The following is a 22,286-nucleotide window of genomic DNA, read 5'->3' as shown; positions in this document are numbered from 1 at the left end:
TTTTAAAGGGGAAAATGGCTAAATTCTCTGATTCCAGCTTCTTAAATGTGGACATTTTCTAGTTTCTTCAGTCCTCTATGAAATAAACTGAATATTTCACTTTGTGAACAGAAAAAAAAACATTTGAGGATGTCCTTTTGGGCTTTGCAAAACACTGATGGGCATTTTTTTCATTTAGAACAAACAACTCAATGATTTACCAAGAAAGTAACTGATTAATTGAAACTGAAAATAATCATTAGTTGCCGCTCTAGCCAGAACACAAGTAAAAAGCATTTGTGCCAAAAACAGTACCTCTGACCCTGTGGTACTTCCTTCTTATTACAATGCCTCGTGAGATCATAGGTTGCCACCACACCTTCTAGATCCTACTGCGTATCTTGCAGTTGTCATGACCCATAAAAGATGAATGACTTCACACATTCGCTTTGAACAAGGTCTCAGAGGACCTTTCAAACCGAGTATAAAACCTTGAGCACTGCCTCGCAGAGGTAAGGAACAGAATTTTCCATTAGAAGATGAATCTAGGAGGCAGAAGCTTTGTTTTACCTGTGAATGAAGCCCATGGCGTGGATTCCGTCCAGAGCCAGCACCACCTCAGCAGTGTAAAAGCGGGCCCACTTCTCTGGGACATCATAGTTGCTCATCAAGTTAACCAAGTCGCCACCGGGCATGTATTCCATCACCATGTAGAGGTAGCGGTCATCTTGGAATGCAAAAAAGAGCTGCGGAAAAGAAAAGAGAAGAAATGATTCGTTCAAACAATGAATAAAAAAGAAAAATGGCAGTCGAGTGTGAACAAATCTCTTACTACGTTAATTCCTCACATGCATAAGGGTGGGTTTATGTGTGTGACCCCTGCATAGTAACTAGGTTAAGAAGGTTTTAGATGCTTTTTCTCGATCACGTCATACCTGCACCACCCATGAGCTATTGGCAAAAGCCATGATGTCCCTCTCCTCCCAAAAGAAAGCAGAGTCCGACCTCTTGATCATCTCAAACTTGCTCAGCAGCTTCATGGCGTATACCTTGCTTGTGGCTCTGTGTCTTACCTGTAAAAAAAGACAAAGATGTGACAATTGAGTTAAGCTTCTTTGAGTGCTCACAAACTTAGAAATGTAGTATTTCTGGACTAATACAAAGAAAATATTGACTATGTTACTCATACCACAGGAACACAAAATAGCATTCTTACCAACTGCACCTCTCCAAATGCTCCCCTCCCAATAACTTTAACCACCTCATAATCCTCCGCTTTCATGCGTAGATCACGGATTTTACTAATGGTTTCCTTGTCTGAAAACAAACAAAAACAAGCAACAGATGTTAATAGAAAATAGAAGCTATGAAGACAACGATACTCTGCTTAAGTTATTGCATTGCTTTAAGAGGAGTCTTATCCTGAACCTTGTGCATTGAAGCATCACAGCATGGGTGGAAAAATCAGTGAGCTCAAGTAATACAGCATAAGGTGGCTGAGAACTTGCAGAATGTGGATTGTATTTAGTCATTTTTGTTTTTAAAATACAGTTTAATGTTATACAGAAGATCAGCTCACTGCTATCCTGTTTTCATATATGTCACTCAGCTGTCAGGTAATGTCTGCATATAGCAGAGACTGACTTTCGTAGGAACATCAAGCTTGTTGGCAAGCGGGGCAGAAAGAGCTGGCAGCGCCTCTGTCCAGCTGGGGGATGCCGTTTTGGGAAAGTTTGTTACATCAGGAAGAGGCCAACTCTCAGTAAGCAACAATAGCTCCCCTAGGGGAGGCCGTATTCACTGTTAAGCCAAATTTGGTCATAGTTGAACTAGGGGGATAATTTTCAATTCACATGGGTCACAACTGGCACGGGAACGCATGGAAAAGGGGCGTGCAGGGGAGTCTGAATTGATCTAAAAATAAAAAGCAAGGCCACAGTTATTAGAATAAGAACATTTTAGAGTGAGTCATTTCCACTCTGCGCGCTGGTTCCCGGGAGCATGTGCATCGCTTGAAAAATCTCAGAGGACCAAAAGGACATATAAACCATGTTTACAAAAAGGTACTAATAGGATTTTATGTTGCTGTTGCATAGCTATACTGTTTGTATTTGCATGTGTGTGGGGGTGGAGGAGGATTATTCCCAGTAGGTCCCAGCATACATAGAGTTACGAAGTCAGCTGAGGTGATCAGGGTGCAGAGCACAATGCATGGAGGAGAGAATTCAGAGTAAAGAGCCCTTCAGGCAATGCATGCTACTGACGACCAGTGTCTCACAAGACAGCTAGTCCATTAGTCCATATCCATCAATGCATTTCCAACACTTGGCTGCTATACACAAAAGTATTGTACCAAGAGTAATTGAGGAGATGCCTAATGGCAGTTTTTGCCCAAGGGTTTACAGTAGCTTGGGTTGATTATCAAATATGAAACGGTGAGTATTAGTTTTCCTAAAACTGATAAAAATGTTTAAAAGCCACATTCAAGAAAAGTCACGACATGGAGAGAAATGAACCGTTAACCCTTTTAGATCTCCTCCAAGCCATGTCTCATTAAGGCAGGCTGCTAATTTAGTGACAACTAAATAGATTTTGTACATGATTATTGGAACATGCATCAGTATACTTTGTGTTGCAGACCTAGTGATATAAGGCCACATGCAACAATCTGTGCACTTACACAGCATATAGTACACAGTGCATACAAAGCGACAAGCATTCCCCCATGAAAATCGTTACTACCCGATCACAAGTGCACAGTGCACATGAATTACAGATCTCAATAGATTTCATTGCAAGGTACATTTACTGGACAAAAAAATCCTTGAGAAACCAAGGAAAATGAAAAGTAATGCCACAAAGGGAGGTAGAATATGCACTGTTATAACGGAGGCGGTGAGAGTAAGGATTTTCCATTTAGTTTAGTTTGGTCAGAGGTGTTTTGGTTAAATTACATGTTGTAATGTATATGTAATTCTGGAAATGAAAATACAATCCTGATGCCCTGCCCCCACCTCTGACATTGCTGGGCTGTGGGGTAAACACTGTAACATGATTTCCTGGAAATGTAAATGCCACAAATTGGGTAGTTACACTAGATCTGGAAAGGAAAAATAGATTGAGCCTCACGACTAAACTTCTAATTGGTATTTTGTCATGTTTTGTCTAAACATAGTTATGGGGGTTCCCCAGTCTGAGGGCACTGTGAAAAAGAGAAGCCATCACGATAGGCATCATGTGGGTCACCAGCCATTTATGAAAGCCCCTTTGTTGGGGACACGAAGCAGCAGACACCTATTGTGTCCAAGCCCACATAGAGGCGGTGACCCAAAAACAGCCTTCTTTTCTGAGCCTAGGCTGATACACATATGTAACAGGGTCTGCAAACACAAATGGTCCAAGTGAAAGACACGGACAGATCAACGTTAAAGGCGGACAGGAGGGGAAAAAGCATGATGTGAGCTTACTTACATCTATTCAAGAAGTTGTCAATGCTCTTGTTTTTCCTCAGGGCAGGAAAGTCAAGGTCATACACCAGTGCGTCCAAGCCATCCTGAGGGGAGAGGACAAGGGGTTAACATGCAGGCAAACAAAGCTGCAGTGTCTACTACTGCCACCACATTACAGACAACATGTAAAAGCAAACAGTGTCCTGTCGGGCTGCTGGTCTCTGTAGAACAGCTTTGAACAGACTTCTTAGTAAAGCTAGAAATGAGCTTCCAGCCTGGATTACAGTAATGTCTGCAAGGGTTTTATCTTATTACAAATATCCGGATTTCAGTGCTACTGTAAACATTCACAGTTTCTTAAAGCAATTAGGAACAGATTCACTGAAAGATCTCAAAGGGCAGTTGTTTCTTAAATGGTGCCTCAAAACATGGCTTGCATGTTGCCTGCCATGGATGGGTCTAAATCAGTATTGTAAACCCCTTTAAATGCGGACAGAATACTCTTTAAAATTCATGCAGTGCATCTTTAAATGCGTGCTTCAAACAAATGCTTGCACAGGCCAAACTGACATCTCCAGCACTCATATAAGTGGTCGCAGCCTCACTGAACAACTACTAAAAGACCCACGGAGACTGTGTCTGGTTTTACTGTTGTCAAGGTTATGTTAGTGATAGCCATACAGATGAAAGTGCACATCTGCTCATGTGAGCATACGCATTCTGACACAGGTTGTTACATCTGGAGGCTCGAGTCAGCTGCTGACCAGAGACACGTTTATGAGCCGTTCTGCTGGAAAACCTCGAGGTCAGCGGGCAAACACGGACGTTGTGAAAGGGAGTATGCTTTGCTGCAATGTCTTTACATGAGAAACGGATGATGTAAAAAGCAAGGAAAGGGTAGAGTTTGGCTGGATGACCAAAATTTCCAACCCTGGTCACAAAGTTTCTAATAAAAGCAAATGAGGAAACAAAGCACCTTCTGATGGCTGAGGCTACAGGGTGGTGCCTAACAGTAAAAATACAGTGAGGTAAACTGTGTCTGCGACACCCGCTGAACTGACAGAAGTAACTCCCACCTCACCAGTTCCTGACCCTCGAGAGAACCCCTTTTATGACAACTGTTAGCTACGTAAATGGGGTTAAGAATGACGGAGTCAATAAATAAAACACCCATAATAAATAACCATTTCAAATCATGCTGTGACAGCTACAATATTGGAATTTAAAGCGCTACAAACATACAGTGCAGGCTAGATTGGCTCTGGCTAGGCAGGAGCATAAGCACTACAGGCGGGATTTAATCTAATCTTCCATAATCCACAATGGCTGAAAGAAGACAGGCACACAAGCACTTGAACACAACATACTGTTATGCGTTCCCTCTAGCGGGTGCAAGCCAGATGTTGAAACTGAGCATCTTCAGACACTTTGCCACGGGTCACCTAGCCTACATTTTCTTTCTTCAAAAGGTCATAGATAAATATTTCATCTGATCTAAAGTAAACAACTTTACTTCCCTTGTTGACATAAGCTAGATCATCTCTGAACTCGTTGTCATCACAAGAATCTTGTCTTTCCTGTATCATGAATGATCTGTTGAATAGTGACAGATTTCTTTTTGCATCTCTGAGCAAAACAATGATGACACATGGTGAATCAGCAGCTCAGATGAAGCGAGGAATCCTCTTAAGTAACTCTGCAGTGGAGGTCAGAGACGTGCCCCCCCCCCCATGAGACATATAAAAGCAAGCGCCCTACGGGATGGGTGGATGCAGGGAAAAAGGCAGATGGGAGGAGAAAAGGAAAAATGGGAGGTGAAGAATGGCTGTGGGAAGAACAAAAGCAGCGTAGATATTCACAGGGACAGAATGTGGGAAATTAATGAGAGGGTAGGTTGTGATCAACACACATGGCTGAGCTGAGAGCCATCATCTACTCAGCTTTTAAAAAAGCTTGCAGTCAACTTTCAGGAAGAAGAATTTACACAAGACAGACCATAGGCTGGGAGAGAAAAGGGGCCTTGTTGGCCATACAGTTTCCAGCCAGCTTGCACTGGGGGGGGGGGGGGGAAGCTAAGAACCGAGTCCTTCAGGACCCTAATCACAAGGCTCTGTGCTCAGCAATGCACGTTTGCATAACTTCCTGCCACAGAGAACTCTGGACAGCCACAGTAACATTCCTTAACAGGACTGTACACGTCAGAGAGCTATTTTAGGTATGTGGCCAAACAAGTTCTCAACAAAAAGTGAAGGAAGGGAGGAAAAAAAATCCATCCCAAGTACACAGACACAGAGTGAGCCTCATTTTCAATCAGCACTACTGCCTAGCACTACAGTATGACGGAAAGGAGGAGGGAGCGGCGGCCTGGTGCATGTGGGGCTGGCAAGTCCAACAGAAGAACAAATGAAGGAAAAAACAAAGAAAAATCGGAAGACATCACAAGCCATGAGAAGAGCGCTCTACTGAAACGCCAGTGTGACAAAAGAACCAGGTTTAGTAGGGGGAGGGAAAAACAAAAATCACACTGTAGGTTAAAAAAGAAGCAAGAACAACGCAGATTTAAGGAACTGCCCAATGTTAAATCAGCAATGTGAAGCAGTAAGAGCGTGTAGCACTGCACTGGTGTGTGAGCCGCAACTGTTCAAGGTTTGAATATCAGCATTTGCATCTCTGCAGTGGTGTCAGCTGTCTTCATGGAAACAGGGACCGCATCAAGGTGCTGAGTCGAATTGTTTTCAGAGATGCAGAGATGTTAGGAGTAATACTGATTACGTCCTCTATCTCCATCCTGTTTGTAATGACGTCTCTACTGTTATTGTAGATGTTCTGGAAAACCAATTGAGAAACTACTGATGAATACAGTGTCTGTTTTTGGCTATTCCAGCATATTTAATACTGCTGATGGAAAAACACAACTGCCACACAGATATATTATCACAGCACAATATGGTGCCTTTAGACAAACATGTGTAGTCTCACAGTATATGATATATATAGTCATACTGGCCAACTCTAAGAGGAGTACCTGAATGCCTTACACATCAGTGTATCAGTATTTTCATCTGTGATATCTGAATTTTGTTAAAACACTGCACGCGCACGTGCGCACACACACACACAAACAGAGAGGCAGGGTCATCAAGTTCAATATATAAATGTGAAAAATAAATAACCTCTCCTCTGCTAACTAGCTTGTAATCATCAAGGTTGAGGGTTAGCAACCAAACATCATTTGTCACTATCTGGCTTCAGCTATCAGACCACTCTGCCGCTGAGCCAGATGGAGCAGCCAGTAGCATCAACATGGCACAGCCCAAAATCAGCTCCAGATGACGCTAACAAATATGAGGCTGATGGCCCAGGATCACTGACAAAGCTCTTTTTTAGCTAGTAATTCAGACCAATTTCAAGAGGTGAAACTGTTCCTGGGTAAGCACTTCTACCACACTTCTTACAGCGCTGAAATTTCCAATGGCTCAGTACTTTCTGTCTGCTGAAGGATGAAGACGTCATTGTTCAAAAAATAGCTCAAAATAAAAGAAATTCTGCAGTCATGCAGATAAATAGCAATACAACAACAAATTCTCTGTGTATATGGATGTACCCTTTAGCCTCTGAGATACCTTTATTCACTCGGCGCTACAAGCACTGGGCGGTAGCAGTCCACAGGCTATGTTTCATTATGTGGCACTCTTGGGGGAGGAAAAAAAAAAAGAGAGGGAGAGAAAAAAAAATTGCTGGGAAAACAAACCAAGAGCTCGCAGGACTCCATGTTATCCTATTTCTGCTGATGCTGCTTCAGTCAGAGGGCAACACATCCCCGGGACTACTAAATAATAACGTGAAAAAACATCTCATCGCCCTATTAATGAAACGTGGTAATTATGTTAAAAAATGTATAGTTCTACAAAACGCGCAAGCCAGTGGTTGACATTACATATGGCAATTATTTCTTTAAGCTTCAGGGGAGTGAAATCCACACATACACACACGCACACACAAGCTCTTTTCCAGACATTAAAGTCTGAGTTAAAATTTCCATGGGAGACTCAGCCACATCATCCCTTTCTGCATGCCAGCACAAGGCATGTGGACTGGCCTGAGTCGAGCCCTACTTCTCACTTCCTTTTCTGCCACCTCTTCAAGACAATATGCTTTCCACATGTGAGAGATTGTGCAGGCAGCCATTCAGTTTGCCATACAAATAAAGGCAGTTCCACTGCAAGCTGCGGCAGGGTAAACAAAAATGTGATCATACAAAACAAAAGGTTCAAAGCACAAAATACCACACTGCTTCCCCAGGGCTACCTTTCAGGTACAGGCAGTCAGGTAGAAATGGAAAACTAATCCATCTGCTTTTGGTATACTTTGAAATGCACCACTGAGAGATTCACATTTGAAACACTCCTACTGTACATAATATCTACTGACAGGAAATCCCACTTACCTAGAAAGACTGCATATCTTAACAACTCTACTGGATAAATGGCAGTGACAGTGAACCCAGGGGTGGCAAAACAGGGGCATTCCATTTCCTTATGAGGTCCCAGTGAGCGAGAATCACTGTCACAAATGCTTTCATGTCAAAATATAATTGAGTTATTCCAACAGTGGAGAGCACTCACGAGTTTCCACTGACCGAGCTTTGAATTCACAAGAAAAACTCTGCTGTCCTGCCTGCTCTGGCCAGGATTTGTGACCTCACCCCCAAAAAATAACTACCTTATTACCTTGACTGAGGAGGTTATCTTTTCTGTTTGGTTCATTTGTCTGATTGTCAGATGGATTACAGAAAAAATACTGATCCAATTTTCATGAAAATAAATGGAAGGGTGTAGCATGGGCCAAGGATGAACACAATAAACTTTGGAGAGGATCCAAATCACAGGGTGAATACATGAAGTATTATGTTTCCTTAACATTGCAAGACACAACATTTGGCCATAGCGGAACAGATCCCATACATCTTAAAATCTAGTAGATGAGAGTTCAACAGTGACAAAACATGGCCAGTTGCCAAAATACAATGACTCCAATCCAATCCACATTCACAGGTAGCAGTAATCCTCCGAATTAACCTACACGTATTGCTGCTAAAGCTTCATACAGAAAGCAGTTGTTACGGAGTGCTCGGGGACAGTGGTTTCATGGGAGAACCGGTACAATTGTAACAACGTGTTTTTCTCAGACTAAGGTATGACTATGGAAATGTAAATACACTCATATCATGCAACTACTTAAACTCTTACTCACACCCAAACGTGAAATTCCGATAGTTTTGGAAACATATCCAGACATATGCAGTGGCTTGCTCTGAGTGCCTGTATAGTTACGCCTCAACTGAGTTCACTTTGACCATCTTTACTGGACACAGTCTCCTTTGTGTGACAAACTAACTGGGACTGCAGCCCTGAAGAAACAACATAATAGAAAAGCAGGAGGATGTAAAGTTCAGTGGGTGAATCAAACGCCGTAGTGCTCCATTATTAAAAGACTAGATCATTTGAGTATGCATTCCTGCACATAATCAGTCAGTTGAGGGAATGCAGCGCTACAAATAGCTCAGCCAATTGTTGTTCCCATAGCTGAATAGCTGAGGAGAGCAGTTTACAACTGACAGCCCCAAACCTTTCTGACAATAGGGATGGATCAAATGCTGACTATAACCGTCGCAACAAATACAGATTTATCATTAAAGGACCAAACTAGTAGTTTTCAGTATTCTAGCCGATTAACTACAAATTGCATGTAGACTGCGTAGTTGCTCTCTATTTTCCACAGCATACAAAAGGTTTTTGAAGCGCTTTTGTTGCGTCCAGGCAGCACGCTATGAAAGTCAACATGTGAAGAATTGATAAATGATTGAAGTAGGTAATCCACCCCGATGAGAATTTAGAAAAACATAACAAAGAAAGAAATCATGCCACACCAATATTACATATCTGTCTCAATTATCACATAATTAATGTAATGTATGTAATGCTACCCTGCTACACAGTGAGCAAGTGGACGCGCTGATGCCACTGCATGGATTGCAGCTGCTTTGTACTCTTTTCTACACGTTTATTGCTTTCCACTCTTTCACTGACACTGCAGATACATCCAAATACATGTAGAATTGATATCAACACAAAAACAGGCATCATTACAGATGAGTTCTCCTCCTGCAGCTCTACCCAGGCGCCATCCAAACAAAAGCTTTTGCCTAAACCAAACAGAGTACTTCAGAAAAATGAGAAGGCATCTGACACGGACAAATGTTCTACATGCGTGAAACGGCAACTCTGGACAATGTCCAGTCCTGATTCTGAGGACACTGTCAGGGGTTCATGAGCAAATTGCTTTAGTGTGTCTGCTGTATATTCAGGGCGGGCATGACCTTGTCCTCATCTCATGTGAAACAGTTGTTTTTATCTGTATGAAAGTCCCAAATAAAAGATGAAAATAATCAAATGTGATGAAGCATGGTACAGTATGTTCTGCACACTCTTTTGAATTAATATGTCAATGACGAAACAAGGCAGAGGCACGTGACTGAACTGCACTGGCATAACCTGAATACAACGGCTGCCTGGAATCTTAAAGCATGCGTTAATAAATGCTCACAGCTATTGTTGCGTTTAATCAAATGATATGCAGTACGCAATTTCACAGAAACAAACAAAGAAAACCCTCAGAATGGTCCTTCAAATAATGATAACAGGCCAGTACAAAATTACAAACATGAGGTCAAATGATTTGATTCAAAAGTCATATGATTTGATTCTATTAAATCTTTGGGTTACAAGTCAAGTAAAAACTTTCAGGTTCACCCAGTAAAAATGTCATGTAGTGTAAATACAGTATCCTTGACTGACAATGCTTTCCTTCTGTCTCTGCGTTTTGAACCAAACACAGACTACAGCTGCATTATCAGGTCAAAACACTGCAGGTCATTAAAGGCAATGGTTCTTAGAACAAGGGCAGGAACTCTGCACTGACTTTACGCTGGCTGTTACTGAAGCTGGGCCTTAGCAGAATGACAATGCAAGGCAAACAGGAAGCATCCCAGCAAAATCAAAAATAAAATTCTCATAACTCTTATTTTGAAAGTTAGAGCTGTCTCTGCCGGTAAAAAAGTTCTTCACAGCCAGCTTTCAGTAGACCCTAGTGTTGCTGTATGATAAGCTTCCTTTAAATACCTAAACTCTTAGAACTGGGCTGAATTTAGCTTGCAAAACAATGTTCACCAAAGTAAAAGGCTTTACACTAGCAATTGTTATTCCATAGCTTCTTTGCCACACAGCATCTTTGACTACTTATGAAGACATAAGAGGTAATAAGCACTTTTTTCAATAAGCCAATATAGATACTGTTGTGGGGCTAAATCTGATTTGAGTGGCAAATACTGACAGGTGTTAATCTGCAAATGTGATTTTAACCCATTCATTTATAAAGCAATTGTTTCTTCAGCTGTAAATTAGCTCTTAGCTACAACCTACCTAATAAGTCTTAATAATAGCCTAACTTGCGTGGAAATAATAGCATCCAACCTGACATGTACATGCAGCATTCACACAGTCAATCGCTGTCTACAAATAGGGTTTACTAGCCTTGCCGTTTCCTGTAATTACTCTTATTACAGATTATGAGTCCAAATAACAGATGAAAGAGGGATCAAAAGACAGATGCTAATGCACACCAAGTGTTAAAGTAAGAACAAAGGCTGCGCAAGGAGGCCTTTATATATCTCAAACAGACGCAATGTCCCTGCAAAACAAGTTCCAACATATCAACTTACTCAGTCGTTGTAATTTGGCAAAAAACGATGGACTACCACTGAAGTGAAAAAGCTACTCGGAATTTCTATTCAGTATTTTCATAAACTGACGAGCACACCATTTCCTCCACGCTAACTTGCACAGACTCCAATCAAGGTGAGTATGTTCAATCCAGACACATGATTCGATATAATGATTTGATGCAAGATGTTGACTGTTGCTACCAAATAAGCATATATGGGCAATGTTCACACCCTTAGTGTCAGTGAGCTTTCACATGACAATGTCAGGAATTCTGTCTGTTCAGATTGGCTCTTAGAGGCTTGTCTAGAGCACAATGATTGGGGAGGGGGCGGCCCACCCAGATAAGGCGCTCTTCTCTCCTAGCGAGATTTATTTAGGGTTGAAGATAAGGGGGACAGGGTTGGAATACTGTGCTCAATAGGCCAGCCCAGGGCTAAGTGGTAAGGTGCAGGCCAAATGTCACCATCACACAGCAAAGACCAAGACCAGGTTTCTATGGGAGAAAATGAATAACCCCAACAGGGCTATGGCTTTAGGCAGAAAGCAATGCCAGCTGAAGACTCAGGTACAGAAACATGGCCAGTAAAAGGCCTGCATTGTGCATTCTGATGGAAGCTATTACTCATAGCCAAGCATGTTGGCTGCTTTATGAGTTAAATGTCCTGATTCACGGCATTCAGAAACATGAGTCTTCAGTCCACATAATTTTGGTTTATGGGTAGAGAGCAGAGCCCACACCCAGCTACCTCAGAGCTGCCTGCCTGCTCTCAACTCTCTCCAGACGTGCAGAATGGCTTTGGGACACACAGGGAACTCCAGGCCAGTCAAAGACAAGAGGTTATTTGATTAGCATGGAATTTTATTAAGCTGTGGGTGGAGTTGCATGGTGGCAAAGAGCCTCAGCAAAAGGCCTCCATTCATTGATCAGGCGAGATTGCAGAAAGGGGAAAGAGAGGGAACAACACCCCTGTGTGTGTGGCTGCCAGCAGGAACAGTCCCCACAGCTTTTTGCCATTAAAAATGCATGAGTGTGTGCACTTTTAGGTGAGTTTAATTGCCTCTTTCTGTAACAGGATGGGAGGTGATAAAGACTAAGCAAGTTTTCTTTTCAAAAGACAGCTATGCACAAACACTCTGAGCTGGGTGTGTGGGTAGGGTTTAAGGACAGGGCCCCTTCCCAAAACAGCTACCCTGATGTCCTTTTGCTTGGCAAGTCTGTCTGCCTGCTAATACATGCCATATCATATAATCATTAATCAAAGACTATGATTGTATGAGCCTAACACACGCTGAAACTACTACCCAACTGATAAACAATGAAACTACTTCATATAAGAACCCAGAACCACCAGTCCTCCTTGCTAATTAAAGCAGCGAACCCTAGGCAAAGCTCAGGCGTACCGACCAGCAGACACAAATGTAGGTCCCAAGGTCAGTCCCTGGAAATTCAGGTCAAAATGTTCCATCCAATTACGCACATGAATTTAGGTTTCATCGCATGATACATCTGAGTCACGAAACAGCCAAATCCTTGTAAAAACACTGAGTGCCACTGTCACCCAAGTCGAAAAGGCTTCTGACATCAACAAACACTTGACACAACATCCCCTTGGCATCTACTCCACGGTGAGTCAGTTCCTGGGATTGCCGCGTGTAATAAAAACCCATGAAGGTGTTGCTTTAGGGTTTAGCACGTGGCAGCAGCCGCCTTCTTTCCTTAGATATGAGAGTCACTTCATGACTTGTCCCCCCATAGACAGGAAGCAGGCAGCCAACAGGTGTACCGATGCAGCTGGAGGCCTGCAGGTTTCAACAGGCTTGCAGGCAGTCTATCACTTCAAAATGAAGCCTAGATAAGTAAATCTAAACAGAACAGCACACCTAACCACCCACTTCCTAATGATAGAAAAGAGGACACTAGTGACATCACGGCCATTATCAGTTTGAGGTGGGTGGACAGAAACCAATGCAGATTTCACAGCACGATTTGTTGCATCTGGCCTAATTAAGGACCCAGTATTTCAAAAAGTGCGCCTGCATTGTGGAGAACAGAATCACGCTTGCCATCTGTCAGCCTCTTTTAGTTACCACTGCTTTCTAATTAGTTAAACTCCTCTACTGAAGCTTGGTTATCGAGCACTGACAGCACAATTACCGATAACCATCAATGCAACTGCTCGAAATGACAGTTACGTTGTTTTTGGCTGCGGGTTTTATACAGCGTTTGACGACAGAATACAAGACTTTCAGACTTCTTATTGATTGCTACTCGCAAATCGTTAATGCATATACGATCAGGCACACGGGTGTTTGAACTTGATCAAGTGTATGAGACAAAGAGGCCTGTCGGCGTCAAAATCAGCACATTCCTTCAGTGACAATTAAGACGACTTGTTGGTCTCGGAAAGAATTTCTGCTCCAAGGAGTAGCCTGACCCCAAACGGTTGACTCGTTAGCTGCCTAGCCAGCTAGCAAGCTACAAACTTACCAGAAGACAATCCGTGTTTATTTCTGACTTTGGGTCCTTCAACATGGCATCGATTTTTTCAAATCGAGCCTCCATACTTTCCCGGGCAGTCATTTTTGCTGTTAAACTCAGTCCCGATGTTGGGTTGTGAACAAAAACAGCTCACTGGCGAGGCAGAGTGCTGGCTAGCTAGCTTTAGCAGCCAGCTGTAGCTAGCTAGCCAAATGTTCCTTTCTTCGTGTGAACTTTACACCGCACTTCAAAGAAAATACATCGTTCTCCTCGAGTCTTCACAAACGATGAAACGTTTAAGGTTGCGTTGAATGTACAAAAGCCACATTTTCGAAGTCGTAAGATGTTTCCCAGTACGAGTGGCCAACAACTTCAGTGGCAAAAGATAAATGCGGCGACAGATTAGTCAGCCTCCGCAGGATGCCACTGAGGATAAGGGCTTAAAATGTTGGTGCATCCAAACAAAAGGCAATTAAAACTTGAAAGTAATGTCTATTTGAAAAGCACAGTTTGTGGGAAGGTTAGTCCAGGCCCGTTCCCATTGCTGTTCCAGGCCCTTGCAGAAAACGACAATAGAATATGACAGCTCAAAAGTAGAAGTGGTGGGAAAAAAAACTTCTGCTTCTTCCAAATTTCGATCACTTTAAACGCCGAGTCGATACAACGTTTAACGGCAGTCCTTCCGCTGCTTCCCGTGCACTGTCACTGACTGTCGACCGTTTCCCGTCCAAACGCCTTCAACTCTCACTTCGAAGACACATAAACGGGGTTTTACTCTGTGTTCGTTTTCGGAAAAAAAAACAGCAGACGATGCCCGATTTTCTCCCACAGCCTGACCAACATGTCCGCCTTCCTGTTCAAACACCCCGGAGAAGCAACTTCAAAATGTCAAGTACTGCGCATGCGCCTTGCCGAGACGCATTCAAAGAGTTCACGCACAGCGATGGCAACATGTTGCTGCTGAACAAGTTTTTCAGTTTGAAACGCTACAGTCAGAGGGGGAGGAAAACATTAAAAAGAAAAAAAGATAAGAAAAAAAAAATCAATATTCATTATTAAAGTTTCCCAAAGTTTCAATGTTCTATTCTTTTCGATACGATTCGATTCTAATCAGTGATATTATATTCTGTAATTAATAAATTGTTCACATGTTGGAAATACTCTTATTTCTGGATAATAACTATTTTTACCCTTCTGTTGAGTAATGAAAATTAGTCATGTGGATTTCCAATGCTCTTGGCTCTGGACCAAAATCAAATGTGCTATTCTATCCTATTCTATTCTATTCAGTGATGTAACATATTCATATGGTTACAAACATTGGTTCTAGAATATATTCTATTCTATTCTATTCTATTCTATTCTATTCTATTCTATACTGTAATTGATAAATTGTTCACACAGGCTAGAGATGCTCTTGTTTCTGGATCATAATTAAATCCCCTAAACCTTTCTGTTGAGTAAAAAAAAAATAGTCACGTAGATGTGAGTCTGGACCAAAATCAACTATTCTATTCTGTTTTATTCAATTCTATTCAGTGATGTAACATACATCTGGGTTACATATATTGGGTCTGTATCATATTTAAATGGCCTATTCTGTTCTATACTATTCAATTTTTTCAGTGATGTAAAGCATTTATATAAGTTACAGACTGTAACCCATAGAAATAATGTAGAGTATTAATATGTCATGTATGCTCTGGTTTTGGTTCATAGCTAAATAGCCTATTCCATTCTGCTCTATTCTATGAAGTGTTAATTATCTATAATTATCCATCTGGGTTTGACGTGCTCTTGGTTCTGAACCATAAATGAGTAGTCCATTGTATTCTGTTATACTCCACTCTATTCGACTGTTTTCTAGGCAATTGTATTTATCACAGTTCCATTCATACTGTGATCCAGGACAGCTTTCACCCTCACCCCTGTGAGTTATGTGAAAAGGTCAGATGGTCATCACTGACATCTAAAAGGCATCAGCATGCCTGTGTCTTCATTTATTAGGCCATGCTGTCTAAATCTGCATGCTATTTAACACCTTTAGTTGAGTTTAAAGTAAACAGCCATGACACCATATCACAGGATCTGTTCACTCGAAAAGTTCCTCATACCACCTCTGTATTGGCAAAGACTGGATTCCAGCCCTGCACACCTTACTACTGGCAGGAAGTACAAGACAAAATGAGCCTAGAGACATTCCTTTATCTATATGGGATGAAATCATACTTGTTTGGAGCGGTTGTCTATGATGATTGTTTTTTATGACTTAGCTTTATTATGGCTGGATCTCACTGTGACTTCCCAAATAACTAAATGTTCACTAACCTCTGGGTAGCTGTAATTATTCCTATGAGTCCTCTTGGTATGGGCCATAACTGAAGTGCCTGTCCTATTCTCTTCTATTTTATCACATGGGCTGCCAGTGGTCTTGATTCTGGACCATATTATATTTTCTTGTTCTGCCTTCTGCTTTCCTAATCCCTCAATAGCCTGCATTGACTATTGTTATAAGTAATAATGAAGCACACCATTCCCTCTAAAATATGTAAGAATATTGAATTTATTATTGATGACACGTGTAAGGCTTTCACTATATCACACTTTTGTTGTCTTTTCTCTTTATTCAGCATGCCCTCCAAAAGAGGGCGGTATTCTACAACTTTTATTGTGAGAACTGAATTGCCTTAATAAAAAACTTGAGTCCTGTGATCTTGTCTTTATGGAACTGAAATATGAACTGAACCTGCTGTCGCGTTCTCTTTGGAAAATCCCATTTAAAATCATATCAGTTCATCTCGACAAAAAAAAAAAAAAAATATGTACATGCCCTTTTGGTAAAGCTGCTTTCTGTGCAGCCGGAAATCAATGCATCAGGTCTGTATTTCTGCCAACAGAGGGAGTTGTTCTAACCTTAGAAATCATTAAGTTGGAGAACTACTATAGCTTAATTCGGCTTCTTTGAGAGAAACATCACACAAGTTAAGGCCTGTACCTGCACCTTAAAACTAAAATATTACTTATAGGTTGGTTAATAATAATATTTGCTATGTATATTTGTTGTTATTAGGTATGTATGCATATATATTTGGAGGTGTGCGTACGCTATGTAGAGACCCAACATGTATGTACTGCGTGTTTGCCCACTTATGTATGCCTGAATGAATGACTCATTCATTCTTTTCACTTTGCTTGCATGCTCGGGACAGTTTGTCATGTACCAGTTCCTTTTCCTCTCGTGTGTTTTTGTCCTCTCAGCGGAGCAACAAGCTGATCTGAACTTTTTCTTCCCTTCCTCTGAACCAAACGGTGCGTACGGTAATTTCCTGACGTCACCTGGCGACTCCGTAGCCGTGCGCAGATCAGCTGTGGCTGAGCAGAGCAAGCCGAGCTGCTGGCCGTGGTGGTGTTGTCGGAGCCCGGGGAAGCGAATTTACGCACAGAGCCGCTTCCGTGTGGGTCAAGGTAGGCATGCATGCGCCGTTTCTGTGCCCTCACCCTCGCTTAAATCTCGCTCATATGTCACGAGAAAGCATAGTAGTGACCGGATTAGGGCTGTTGACGCTCTCCGGAGGATGGTCGCCCCGCAGCCTGCTGTGGGTCCGTCAGCGGGGCTGGAAGAGATATGCGACTTTAAGTTAGTTTCATCAGTGATTTTCATGCGGCATTAAAGCTGCTGCTGAAGAAACCGCACAGGGTGTTTGAGAGGGAGGTATAATTAATGTATGACTACGGGCAATTGGGTGTAATCAATTCGTAAGACTGTCAGTAAGCCTGTTTGAGTGCTCAAAAGAAAAAGAAAAAAAAGGCATAAAAGAATAACGTTTTCATAACGTGTTTTCTCATTTTCTTGTCTTATTTGCGCACATTACGCACGTTTACGCAAATGAACAAGCCTTGCCTAACGCCGTGGCTGTCAGTGATGCTCGGCCACATTTGAGTGTGCAACTCTCCTACATCCGAGCGCCTAATTAGCCTTTTAATTGACCTATTTCGCAGTGTAACACGAGCGTCAGGGTGAAACTTTAGTGAAACCTGCAGCAGAAAAGAAAGCCATTCAAATCATTGATCTTACGGGTATTTTAAGAAATGCCTGCGGTGCTTCAAAATGTAGATTTTTATTTTTTATTTTTTTTTTCATCGTCGAAAATGTCCCTGCTGCTGATTCATCATCGTTAACAAAGTCATGTGAAGTATGTCTGGAAACAGGCGACTAGTTTACACGTTTGCCTGCTGAACACTGTCACAGTTGCCTAAGGCTCCGTGTTGAAACAGGCTTCAGCAGCTTAGATAAAGTCATATCAGATAAGGGTGACAGGGAGATGTATTTGGTGGTTTGTCATTGTAATTACAGGCAAACCAGTCTGTCTTGACCACATCAAATCTAAGGGCTTGTGTTTCATGTCCCAAAGGTTGCATTCCTCATGTCCCCATTGCCTCCTCCTGTACTTTCAAAATGCCATTAGAGCTAAGGGCAATTACATGCACGTTGCAAGGTCCTACACTACAGCAGAGCATGTCCATCTTACCAGGCACCCAAGATACTGGAATACTGAACAGCTTTTCATGATAAAGCAACCCATTTTTGCTTTAAAACATTTGCATGCATGATAAGAAATATTGCCTAATTGTTGCTGTTAATTGCAGATTTATCATATCTGATATTCGTGGTTTTCCTCTGCGGTTAAACATCCTAAAAAAATAAAACCATCCGCTGAAGAGAAACGTGGCTTTGAGTCAGACGGGTAGTACAGTATCACATGAGGTTATGCTCTGTGGGTTGTGAATTTGCTGGGTGGCCTGTCTTGCCCGGAGCACGCGCAGCCCTGTCAGAGAGGGCAAGGGCTGGAGGGGTCATGGGGCTCTGAACGCTGACCATCTGGCCCTTGGGGGGCTGGTTTCCTCACTGGCTGTCTTTGTTCCGAGCGAACAATTGGGACTTAATCTGAGAGGAGATAAGTAAGGCCCCCCTGACACCACTCCTGCGCTCGGACAGGTTTCTCTCTTTAGCCTTGAAGGAGACATCTCCGTCCCAGGATGCTTTGTGAAGGCCGTGACTTGCTGAGGTTTGCCAGTGGGGAGTTTCTTTGTGACTTTGTGACTGACTGTGGTGCTCTGGGAACACTGCACGAGAGTTGGTTATAGTTTGAAAACAGATGTTTGTTGCTTAAATCAGTCAGACCGTCATTATTTCCCTTTTCTTGTACACTTTGATATACGCACATGTGGGCCCTCTCCTTGTTGAGAAAAAAAATTCAGCTTAACCAAAATTCGAAAAGAAAAGGTGATGTAGTTATGGCTCATCCTCAAAAGCTGCAATCTTTAAAATAATAATTCATCTTTTTAGCCGGCTGCAAAGGCTTTTTTCTCTGGCTATGATAATGGTCCCCTCTCTATTTTTACCCATCAGCTCATCCGCAGTTGTTTTATTGTGCACACGACCTGCTGTGAGGCAAAGAGGTTTTCCAAAAATGCATCATGTCTTTTCTGGTATGAAAAAGCTCCAAGCTGTGGACAGATGACTATTTCATATCCATTTGTACATAAGGCAAATTGTCACCAAGGTAACAGATTGATTTATTTTCTCTCATTATTCCCTCAGTATCATTTGGAGCACATCAGGACTCCTCTTTTGTTGTCATGCCTTGTGTTTGCTCAGTTGGCCCTCAGTGTTTCTGTTTTATTTTCCGTGGGGGGAAAAAAAGAAGATGTTCCTTTGAAAACGAGTGTTTTTCGTTCACATGTTCCCTAATTAATGCTCTCTGTTATGACAAGCTAGCGTGTGATAGATCGCTCGGATCTGTATTTAGTGTCATAACAGAGGAAGGCCTACATAACAATTGATTACCAATCCAGTCAGTAACAAAGAGGTTTCAGTTTCTGCCCCTGAAACACATCATCCTGAGGATTGATCAGTGAGGAAGAATCTTTCACATAAAAAAAAAAAAACAGCATCTCAGATGATTCGCAGTGCACGTTCAGATCACAAACACACCACTGGGGCTTGTCAGCTAAGCAGGCAGATGCTTCTCTTGATCCTTTCAGAATCACTTCTTAGTGACTGTGGGCCTCTCTGATCCGGAGTACAGATGGTACAAAATCCCAACCACGCAGATCAGTGCTATTGTTTCCCTCTTTTTCTGAGCGCAGTGGTAGAGGATCCAGAAAACAGGTGGTCCTCAAAATAGGCATCATTCATCAAACTGCGGAGGCACGAGTCAGAACCGTCTTTTCAAAGCAGCGATACAGTAGTTTCAAAATGCTCAATTACAAGCAAAAGCACATAATAAGAAAGTAATAGCAAAATGTAGTGAAGATATCAAATTAAAAATATTCATTATGTAAAATATGGCCTCTATCTTGTATTATTTTCTTATTATTACCTTTGAATTAATGTCTAATCAGCATTTCAATGTCGTAACCGTTGGAGGTGAAGCTAATTCTAGCTGCTGTAATCTGTAAGAATGCAGAATTTTTCATATATAGATCATATATTTTGTAATAGAAAGTATAGAGTATGAATATTAATTTGCATCAAATAGAAATACTGAAGTATAAGTAAATGGAAACTTGAATATCTGTTTTTTAACATGAGTAAATGTATACATTTCACCACTGTCAGAAATAATAGAGATCCATTTCAAATGTGTATATTAAATGCAAACAAATCACAGAGAAACTGGGGTTTCATTTCACTACCCAGCAAGATATTTTAGCATTCGTACCAAGATCTGTTCATTGCTTTAGCAGTATCAGCATCGAATGTAAGTCAGCATCATTCAGTTGTGTGCTTTGAAAGAGGTGTGTTCCACATGGATGCTTGTAAACTTTGAACCTGCCCTTCTATATTGAGATTGAAGAATACCAGGAACACCATGTTCACTTGTGTCTATTAAAGAAAGCAACATTTACAGGCTGTAATGGTGGTGCTGGGGTTATATGTTTTTCTTTCTGGAGCAGAAAATTAGATGTGCATGTGGTGAAATGAGTATCTATTCAAAAGCGGTCATGTGAATGGTTTGCTTTAACTACCCTGAACCACTTATTCATCCAAAACCAGAATTTTAGATTCATGTGATGTTTTGCTTCTTGCTGTTTTGCCCAGATGATTTCCACAGAGAAAAATGCATCAAAGGCTTTTTAGAAAGCGCTCCTCTTCTCCTGCCTTGGCCTTTTAAGTCACCAAAGCCCTCTTAAAAAAAAAAATGCAGCATGAAAGGGAGGGAAAGCACAGATAAAGTCTGGAGAGGAGCAGGGGAGGCTGAGGACGGCAAGTGATGGGAGAGGAGGTTAAAACAGATGTGGGAGTGATGAAGAGTGAAGCAAGGCAGCTGGATGCAGACGGCGAGTGAGATACGGGGCTTTTTACCCGAGCGTCACACTTGTGGCTGGACAGCGTAGGGAATGGACATGCGCTAAAGGTGCAGGGTGCATAGGTTGGAGCAAAAAGTGAGACAATCTGTATGTACTGTATGAAGGTGCATGACACAGTTGACAATTGGATCATTAAAGCCAATCTCACAGAGGTCTCTGCCCCTCCCCCGGCTGAAAGGAGATGTCAAAGGTCTGTGACCTCTTCCATTTATGTGCATTGATCCCTCTGGTGGGGGTGGGGCTTCCTCCTCAAAGCCCTCCACCATCAGCTGTTATATCTTAGTTTCACCTGCAGGAAGCGGAACGATTATTTCATTTTGTTTTATTCCCCCCGGCTCTTTCTTTTTTAAGAGTTTAGTGTCGTCACATGAGGCAGAAGTATACTCAAATGTGTCCGAAAACAGGATTAATTCAACTGATGTGTGCTATTGGTTAGAGCTGAAACAATTGGTCAATTAATCAATCAAGCAATCAAGAACATTAATCAGATGCAATTTCAATTATAAATTAGTATCATTTAAGTACTTTTCTAAACAAAAATCCCCCAGAGTCTCATTTTCTGATTCTTCTGTGATAGCAGAGGGATTGGTTTGAGGTTTTTGACATTTGGTTGGACATTTCTGACGTCTCATTGAATAAACGATCAACTGGGAAAATAACAACAGATTAATTGAATATTACAGTGAGTTAGCTGCAGCCTCGTTGTTCTAGAATCCTGGACGCAAAGTAAATGGAGGAGCTACACACAGCTGGAAAATCAATTTAAACAACATATTAGATGAAGATGTAGCTGACACAGCTTGAAAATACTTAGCCTTTTGCCTCTTCGTTGTTGGCTCTCACTGGCTGTAGTGTCCTCAAAAGTCACATTTATCTTGTTTCATTTCCTTTGATTACAAAACAGGGACAATTTATTCAATGAAAATATGCATTGATGAAAAATATTCATGCTCATTACTATGTAGTTTTGACCTGGGAACCAGCTTGTGTTGTTATGGAAAAGGAAAATTTGGTAATAGGCAATTCATTAACTCTGTATCTTAATTCTAGAAGAAAACTCCTCTCCACTAAATGTCTGACCATGAATTTGTGCTGTTGGGTGTGAGTCCACTTCACGCCTCAGCGTTTATTGCCTGCTCAGGAATGGAGGGGAAAGGGAAAGGTTGTGGGGATGAAATTCCTTTAAACTCAGCTAATGTGGCTCTTAGTGCAGATTAAAGG

At 41.7% G+C, this 22,286-nt stretch overlaps 2 protein-coding genes across 4 annotated transcripts in view; one reads left to right on the top strand and one right to left on the bottom strand.

Annotated features, from left to right (window-relative positions):
• The window catches only part of rock1 (Rho-associated, coiled-coil containing protein kinase 1), a 28,878-nt gene extending 14,311 nt beyond the window's left edge, over positions 1-14,567 (bottom strand). For both annotated transcript variants that reach the window (XM_070973805.1, XM_070973803.1), the window contains exons 1-5: positions 13,701-14,567; positions 3,451-3,532; positions 1,196-1,296; positions 915-1,052; positions 550-725 (exon numbers count right to left, since the gene is read on the bottom strand). In XM_070973805.1, coding sequence (XP_070829906.1) covers positions 550-725; positions 915-1,052; positions 1,196-1,296; positions 3,451-3,532; positions 13,701-13,793 — 590 coding nt within the window. In that variant the 5' untranslated portion in view covers positions 13,794-14,567. The remainder of the gene's footprint in view (positions 1-549; positions 726-914; positions 1,053-1,195; positions 1,297-3,450; positions 3,533-13,700) is intronic.
• A 2,522-nt stretch (positions 14,568-17,089) lies between these two features.
• Positions 17,090-22,286, top strand: part of greb1l (GREB1 like retinoic acid receptor coactivator) — a 41,753-nt gene continuing 36,556 nt past the window's right edge. For both annotated transcript variants that reach the window (XM_070974721.1, XM_070974720.1), the window contains exon 1: positions 17,090-17,156. The gene's annotated coding sequence lies outside the window, so the exon portion shown is untranslated. The remainder of the gene's footprint in view (positions 17,157-22,286) is intronic.

This window comes from Chaetodon trifascialis, chromosome 11 (genome assembly GCF_039877785.1).
Source record: "Chaetodon trifascialis isolate fChaTrf1 chromosome 11, fChaTrf1.hap1, whole genome shotgun sequence".
Taxonomy (NCBI): domain Eukaryota; kingdom Metazoa; phylum Chordata; class Actinopteri; order Chaetodontiformes; family Chaetodontidae; genus Chaetodon; species Chaetodon trifascialis.
The sequence above is the reverse complement of the archived record's forward strand: the minus strand, read 5'-3'. Positions and strand labels throughout refer to the sequence as shown.